We start from the raw sequence: 9,119 nt of genomic DNA, 5'->3' as shown, positions 1-9,119 counted from the left end.
CTTCTTTGGTGATGTTCTGTTCCAATCTTTGCTTGTTTTTAAATTGGATTGTTTAGGGGTGCCTGGCTGGCTTAGTTGTTAGAGACTGTGACTCTTGATTTTGGGGTAATGAGTTCAAGTCCTAAGTTAGGTGCAGGGATTACTTAAAAAAAAACAAAAACAGGGGTGCCTGGGCGGCTCAGTCAGTTAAGCGTTTGACTCTTGGTTTCAGCTCAGGTCATGATCTCCCAGTTTCATGAGTTCGAGCCCTCCACGATGGGCTCTGTGCTGGCAGCATGGAGCCTACTTGAAATTCTCTCCCTCTCTCTCTCTACCCCACCGCCACTCATGCTCAAGACAAACAAAAAAAATAAAAACAGCAAAAACTTGGGTTGCTTACTGAGTTTGGGGAGCTCATTATATATTCTTGATACATTCAAGATATAAGCCTTTTATAGGGTGTGATTTGGAAATACTTTCTCTTTGCCTCTTCTTTCTGAAGTGTTTTTCAAATAGTGGAAGTTCTTGATTTTTTTAAAAAGTGTAATTTACAATTTTTTCTTCAATGAGTCATGTTTTTGGTATCATATCTATAAAATCTGTTGCCCAGTGCAACATCAGAGAAATTTTCTGATGTTTCCTCTTAAGAATTATAGTTTTTGGTTTATCCATGTACATGATTAATTTTGAATTAAATTTTTCATAAGATATAAGGTATGTATGGGGTTGTTGGGTCTTTTTTTAAGCATAGGGATATCCACTTTTTGAAAAGATGGATCTTTCTCCATTGAATTGCCTTGGCACATTTGTAGAAAATCAATTGACTGTATAAAGTGTGAGTATATTTCTAGGCAATCAATTCTGTTCCATTGATCTATCTTTAATGCCAATACTACACTCTCTTGATTACTACACATTTATAATAAGCTTTAAAATCTGGCAATGTAAGTGTTCAACTGTTCTTTTTATAGTTTTTTATTACTCTGGTTCTTTTGCCTTTCCATAGAATTTTAAAATCTGTTTATTGATTTCTACAAAATATCCTGCAAATATCTACAAAATATCCTCAACAATATTGAGTTTTCAATCCATGTAAATGGTGTATCTCCAGTTTTCAAGGTCTTTTTGTTTTTTTTATCAGCATTTTGTAGTTTTCAGCACACAGATTATTTTTTTTACAAATTTTTTAAAACAGATCTATTTTATGGGTTTTGGTGCTATTATATATAATCTGTTTACAATTTTTAATTTTATATGGCTAGCATATAAATTTTTGTATATTGACCTTGTATCCTGTGAACTTGGTAAAGTCTTTTACTTCTAGTAGTTTTTGTTTGTTTTTTTAGATTCTCTGGAATTTTATTAATAGATGATGATTGTAAATAGTTTTAGTTTCTAATCTGTATGCTTTCCTTTTATGGCCTCATTGCACTAGTATATCTTTGATCTATCTTTATGCCACTCTCGTGGAGGAAGTAGATACAATGTGTGATTTCTTGAAACTGGCCAGGACTTGCATTATGGTTCAGCATATGGTCAGTTTGGTAAATGTTCCTCATAAGCTTCCAAACAATGTATTCTGCCATTGTTGTGTAGATACCTTTCTGTATGTGTCAATCAAGTCACGTTTGTTAATTGTATTAAATCTGCTTGCTCTACTGAAGGAGGGTGTTAAAATCCTGTGACCTTGGAGTTGTCCATATTTTTTTTAGTTTTGTCTGTTTTTGCATTATGGATTTTGAGGTTATCAGTTTGGAGTTGTTCTAACAGGTTAGCTGAATCTCATTATGAGCTACTCCTTTATTGCAAATAATATCATTTGCTTTGAAGGCTACCTTTTTTTTAACCAAAAAATTTTTTATTTATTTTGAGTGAGACAGCACAAGCAAGGGGGTGGGAGAGAGAGAGAGAGGGAAAGAGAATCTGAAGCAGACTCTTTGCCATCAGTGCAGGGCCTGATGTGGGGCTCAAACTCATTAACTGTGAGATCATGACCTGAGCCAAATCAGTTGGTGGATTAACTGACTGAGCCACCCTGGTGCCCCCCAAAGGCTATGTTTTCTGAAATTAATGTAGCTATACTGGCTGCTGACTTTGGTATCCTCCCTCCTCAATGGTCTTTGAGCTTCTCCCATTGTGTATGGTACAGAGTAGAAAATAACAAATGATGTGCAGATGACTGCCATTTAATTTTCTATTTTAAAATAAAGTTTATTTTGAGAGCAAAAGAGAATCCCAAGCAGGCTCCATGCCATCAACCCAGAGCCTGACGCAGGCCTCGAACTCATGAACAGTGAGATCATGACCCAACTGAGCCACACAGGCACCTCAAATTTTCTGTTTTTCAAATGTGAGATAACCATATAGGTGATTTGTATTTCCCCAAACAGTGTTTAATTTTTGCCTGTTTTGAGTCTTTATATAAATGGATTCAAACTACACATTTTATCACTCTCTTGGAGACTTATCCATGTTTCCTTACACATTGATTTTTCAGTGCTGTATAGTATTTCATTATATAAATAACCTCCTCATACCTTCAAATATTATCTTCCAAATTTGTTTCTAGTCTTGACCTTTCTTTTGGGCTCTAGACTCCTATAATTACCTGCTTATTCAACATCTCTACTTTGATACATAATAAATCTCAAATTTAATGATCAAAAGACAATTCTTGATTTCCTACTCTTGTTCTCTCCCAAATTTCCTCCCTTTTTAGTCTTCTAGATCTTCCCATTACATCATTGCTGTGCAAGAACCAAATCGAGATGGAAACAAATTGGGTTTTATGTTGAGGTACAGGCAGAAGGACAGATTTACTGGACTGGGGTAAAAGATGGTGGGATACAACTAGAGAAAGAGATGGGTAGGGGCCAGAACCTATAAGGCTGGTAGACTGTGATAAGTTCACAGTCTGAGTGGTCAAGAAGCTGCTGGAGAATTTGGCAAGCTGGGAAGACTAGTTAAAATACAGTCATTCAAGAGTCAAAATGATGGGAACCACAGGAGTAGTAGTAGAGAAAGGTGAACAGATTTGGAATATATCTTAGAGCTAGAAATGGTAAAACTTGCTGATGGATTAGATGCATCAATCCATTAGTGCAAGAAACAGACATAGGTCAAAGGTGACTTGTTTCTCATAATGTCCCTTTCCTTCTAGACCTATTAGATGCTTTCTTTCCATTTCCCAGGATGCTTTTTCATATTTTCTATTCATTTCAGTATCGCATTGTATGTGATTTTGTAAGATCAATCTCCCAGTTCAGTCTCTGTCCAGTTGTGTCATATCTGCTTTGAAAACTATCAAAAATTTTTTTAAAGACTTGATTTTGGGGTGCCTGGGTGGCTCAGTCAGTTAAGTGTTCGACTTCAGCTCAGGTCATGATCTTACAGTTCATGAGTCTGAGCCCTGCATCAGGCTCTGTGCTGACACCTTGGAGCCTGAACCCTGCTTTGGATTCTGTGTCTCCCTCTCTGCCCCGCTCATGCTCTCTCTCAAAAATAAACACTAAAAACAAAATATCAAGTAATCTCTACACCCAACGTGGGGTTCGAATTCTCAACCCTGAAGTCAAGAGTCATATGTGCTTCCGACTGAGCCATCCAGGTGCTGCAGTAACTATTTTTCATTTATTGGATCTTTTTCAAATTTGCCCTTTTTATATTAATCATATTACTTTATGGTTGTTAAGATTAGTCGGTTTTTGTTTTTTGTTTTTTTTTGGAGAGCCAGAGCATGAGCTAGGAAGGGTCAGAGAGAGAGGGAGACACAGAACATGAAGCAAGCTCTAGGCTCCAAGCTGTCAGCACAGAGCCCGACATGGGGCTTGAACCCACGGACCACGAGATCATGACCTGAGCTGAAGTCAGACACCTAACCAACTGAGCCACCCAGGTGCCCCAAGATTAGTCTCAAAAAAAAAAATTGGGGGTGGGGGAGCACCTGGGTGGCCAGTCATTTAAGCATTCGACTTTGGCTCAGGTCATGGTCTCATGGTTCCTGAGTTTGAGCCCCATGTTGGGCTCTATACTATCAGCACAGAGGCCGCTTTGGATCCTGTGTCCCCTCTCTGCTCCTCTCTTGTGCATGGAATGATAAAAATTTTTTTTCAGGCTTATTTTTTTGAAAGTATGAGTGGGGAAGGGGCAGACAGACGGAGAGACAGAGAATCCAAAGCAGGCTCCACACTGCCAGCACAGAGCCCATCGTGGAGCTCGAACCCACAAACCATGAGATTATGAGCCAAAGTTGGATGCTCAACAAAATGAGCCACTTAGGTGCCCATATATTTTAATTGGCCTTAATTGAAATTGTTTCCAGAATTTTACATTTCTTAACTTTAGATATGCCACATAGCAGTAATTGTCAAACTTTTCAGTCTGAGGATCTCATTACATTTTTTTTTTAATATTTAAAAAAATCTGCATTTTTGAGAGACAGTATGAGTGGGGGGAGGGAGAGAGAGAGAGGGAGGGAGGGAGGCACAGAATCTGAAGCAGGCTCCAGGCTCTGAGCTGTCACCAGCAACCCTCAGTTTATTCTCTGTATTTAAGAGTCTCTTCTGTTTGTCCCCCTCCTTGTTTTTATTATTTTTGCTTCCCTTCCCTTATGTTCATCTGTTTTGTATCTTAAATTCCTCATATGTGTGAAGTCATAGGACATTTGTCTTTCTCTGGCTAATTTCACTTAGCATAATACCCTCTAGTTCCATCCACGGAGTTGCGAATGGCAAGGTGTATATATACACATACACCACATCTTCTTTATCCATTCATCCATCAGAGGACATTTGGGCTCTTTCCATACTCTGGCTATTGTTGATAGTGCTGCTATAAACATGGGGGTGCATGTGCCCCTTCGAAACAGCATACCTGTATCCCTTGGATAAATACCCAGTAGTACAATTGCTGGGTTGTAGGGTAGTTGTATTTTTAGTTTTTTGAGGAACCTGCATACTGTTTTCCAGAGTGGCTGCACCAGCTCGCATTCCCACCAACAATGCAAAAGAGATCCTCTTTCTCCGCATCCTCTCCAGCATCTGTTGTTGCCGGAGTTGTTAGTCATTCTGACTGGTGTGAGGTGGTATCTTATTGTGGTTTTAATTTCTATAGGAAGTCTTTCTTGAAGTAGGAGGCAATTTTTGTCATCTTAGAGATGAGGACTAACACTGATTTGTGTGAATAGCAAACATTTTGTATTAACTGGCAGAACTCAACTTTTTGCTTTATAGATTGACATGGAGTGCTTGGGCACTTGATAATAGATGTTCCTGCAATCAATTTCACTTTAGATTACACCAATGCCAGTGTGTATTCTAGGAAATTGAGGTCTATCCTTAATTAGGACATATACAATTAGGATTAAATATCTGTAACCGATATGTAATGGAACAGTAGCTGCTTTTCTATAATTTCTATTACACTCTTATAGTTACACCACTTTTGCCTCTAAGTGGTTGTGTTCTCAAACAGCTTCACTTTTTAGAATATTTTATAAAACTTATATATATATATATATATATATATATATGTGGTGTTATTAGAAGTGTTTACTTTTGAATAAGCTTATATGACAATCCAGAAGGAATAAGGCTATACTTTACTGGTTCATTCAGTCTCAACATCAGAGACTTTCACTCTTGTTACATTATAGGCTCTTGTTGAAAGACTAGAATAATTTTTGGAGAAATTTTTGTGGATACGTAAACAAAAATTATATCCAGAACCCCGAATTTTAATGTTTCTTTAGTGCTAAAAATGTAAGCTTTTCATAAAGGAAAAACTGATGACTGATAATTATCAAAAATTTCAAGTTAAAAATAGACACAAAAAGGGAACTAGTACAATGGCTATCCATGAACCCATTAGCTTAAAATATTAACATTCTTTTATGCTTTTGTTCCCACATGCACACTTTTAAAAAAATGTTAACTACCACATCCTTATAACTCCACAAAATTAACAGCTGTAAAAATCTTTAATCACTCACTACTCAGTTCAGTTTTCCCTATGTATCCATTACTCTTCAGCTATACTACTGTGACTGTAAATGGATCACTTGATTGAAAACACTTCTTACCTGTTTGTGTTTTTATTTGGAAAGCTGGAATGTATGATTTAATTTTAATTCAAATGGTTATTTTTTTAATGTTATAGTCACACTAAGTCTTCCTCTGACCTCCGACCCTTCTTTTTCCACTGAGAGACAATCATTTATCATTTTCCTGCCTGGGCTTCTAGAAACATTTTACTCTTGGGGTACCTGGGTGGCTTAGTCGGTTAATCATCTGACTCTTGATCTTCGCTTGGGTCATGATCTCTTGGTTCCTGAGATGGAGCCCTGCATTGGGCTCTGCACTGACAGTGTGGAGCCTTCCTTGGGATCCTCTCTCTCTCTGCCCCTCTTCCACTCACACCTTGCTCTCTCAAATAAACTTAAAAAAACTCTGAGATGAAAATGACCAAAACAAAACAAAATATAATTCTAACTTCCAGCCTATCTGACCTTTCAAACTGGAAAAAGACCTTTAACTTTTATGGTGTGCCCCTTCCTGTCTATATATTGCTGCCTATGTAGTCTTAGAAAACATCAGTTACTATGAGCTATGTTAAATAGCTGGCTTATGGAAACAGCAAATAATAATAAAAATTAAACTCAGGTAGACTTGTTCAAGCTACCCAGTGCTAGGTACAATGGATGTTCTAGATAAGAGTTTCCTCTTGCTCTTCTACAATCTGAATTTAAATCCTAAACAATGGAGAAATAACCATTTAGTAAGGAAAGTGTTGAGATTTTTAAAACTTTTATATGTGAACTAGTATCTTCTAGTGATATTTCCTACAAATAACACACAGTGCATATATTTTACAGTTTCAATCTTATTTTTTATTCTCCATGGAATGCTAGATTTAATGTTATAGTATGGTTGTCAAAGCTACTGAAATGTGACAAATGTCCATGTCTAAATGCTGCAGAACAGTATAACTTTAATGATTTTAAACAAAAAAGTTGTTATTTTACAGCTGAGGTCTGATGGTTTATAAACCGATGCCTATGTGTATGGCCAGCCACAAACCTTGGGGATGTTTATTACCTGTACATGTATATACAAATATATCCCATACATATATATGCACACAGGCATGTATTAATTTATGTGTGAAATTTATAAAATTATATACATACACATACATGCATATCTATACACATATACCCACCCTCACCATTGAGGCTCACTTTTCTAACACTAATCAGCTTCATGCCCAATTATTATTGCTGCCCATTATATCTACATGATTTTAGTGCCAATACCAAGCACCTTGTAGGATGCAGGATAGGTACATCTGTGCATATAGATATGTGTATTTATGTATGTTTGTGTATATAAAGGATTTACTTCTCCCTTTTATGCTTCAGTCATGCATTAGTACGATAAACAGTCTTTTCACCATAGGTTTGGAATTCTAAACAGTGTAAAATCTACTTCTGGAAAACTGTATATGTTCATAGTTACAAAAAATATATTATATATATATATATATGATTGAAACCTATTGAGTACATATGTTCTCTGAATCGGGCTATATCCTAGCCATTAGATAAATTAAAAAACACCCTCTTAATAGGATGTTATGATAGCCTTAAATAGACCATTACCTGTATTTAGAATAGTTGATATATTTTAAAAGTTGACAAAATGATGTTAAAGATTTGAAAAACACTATGCATCTGCATTAAATATATAAAGGTTTCCACCAAGGGCCAGGTTCAATTCATTGTCTAAGATTTTCATGTTCCAAGAGTGACCAATATTGTAGTCATTATTCTTAAAATTATGGCTCATTAAGGCTTTTATACAAAAAAAAAGCCCTATTTTTAATCATTTATAAAAACAAGTTATATTTAAAAGAAAAAATGTACATGAACACTAAAGTACTCATGGATATTATCCTGCACAAAGGGACTATGTAAAGACAGGAGGCTCGTTCCCAGTAAGAACACCTCATGGTAGCACATGTAAACCTGGTTTGGTTCCTCTGCTCTGCAGCTATTCAGCACGTAAAATTTAAACCATTTCACATTAACATTTAAATTTAATACAGTGCAAATATTTGAGAATAACTTGTTCCCCCCAGTGAAACAAGAACCAGCGTTATGCTGAATATTCTTCAGATCTATTTACACATTGAGCTAAAAGTTCACCATAAACTTTGAAATTTGCTGAATATCAGCAGAAATGTAACTGAACTAGCAGCAATTGCATTTACAATATTTGATAGTTACTTGAGAGAATGCATAAAATTTTCCAGGCTGTACTCTGAATCATATTGCTCTTGATCCCAAAGATCACTCAGGTTTTCAAGGACTGATTTCATACTTGCTTTTCCGGAAGTAGAGGTGTCAGCCTTTTCTGCTTTGCCATCCTTAAAAAAAAATTGGCAGAAAGATAAAGTGAAAGATTATTAACTTCAGAAATTATAGTTCCTAACATTGCACTCATTCATTAGAATTAAACACTTCAAGCAATGTGCAAGTTCATGACCTCCTAACAATTTTATTTTAAGCTTTTTATTTAGGAAGAATTTCAAGATTATAGAAGAATTGTAAGAACATTCCAAAGACCTCATTAATTGTATATGTATATATTAAATATATAAATTATCAGCATTTAAGTTGTGGATATTATGCCTTTTTATCCCTAGATAGGATTTAGCCTGTATTCTTTTTTTTTTTTTTAATGTTAATTTATTTTTGAGAGAGAGAGGGAGATACAGAATCTGAAGCTGGCTCCAGACTCTGAGCTGTCAGCATAGAGCCTGACGTGGGGCTCAAACTCAAGAACTGCAAGATCATGACCTGAGCCAAAGTCAGATACTTAACCAACTGAGCCACCCAGGTGCCCCAAAATCAACCTGTATTTTTTTAAGAATAAGGATGTTCTCTGACATAACCAAAGTATAATGATCAAATTAAGGGAACTTAACACCTATGTGATATAGTCCATGTTCAAATTTTGCCAAATGTCACAATAGGATCCTTTATGGTAATAGCTTTTGCTTCCCTAGAACATCCGCTAAGCACAGTTCTGCTCGCTGAAAGTCACCCATAAGAATATTCTTTCAAACAGAATAAAAACTAT

General features: G+C 36.1%; 1 protein-coding gene across 1 annotated transcript in view; it reads right to left on the bottom strand.

Annotated features, from left to right (window-relative positions):
- Window positions 1–6,441: 6,441 nt before the first annotated feature.
- The window catches only part of BTAF1 (B-TFIID TATA-box binding protein associated factor 1), a 121,713-nt gene continuing 119,035 nt past the window's right edge, over window positions 6,442–9,119 (bottom strand). The window contains exon 38 of the mRNA XM_047073165.1: window positions 6,442–8,403. Within this exon, the coding sequence (XP_046929121.1) occupies window positions 8,260–8,403 (144 nt within the window). The 3' untranslated portion in view covers window positions 6,442–8,259. The remainder of the gene's footprint in view (window positions 8,404–9,119) is intronic.

This window comes from Lynx rufus, unplaced genomic scaffold (genome assembly GCF_022079265.1).
Source record: "Lynx rufus isolate CCGP_SWC_20201006 ecotype Redwood Valley unplaced genomic scaffold, mLynRuf1.p SCAF_11, whole genome shotgun sequence".
Classification (NCBI taxonomy): domain Eukaryota; kingdom Metazoa; phylum Chordata; class Mammalia; order Carnivora; family Felidae; genus Lynx; species Lynx rufus.
Note: the sequence above shows the minus strand (reverse complement) of the source record. Positions and strands in the feature narration are given on the sequence as shown.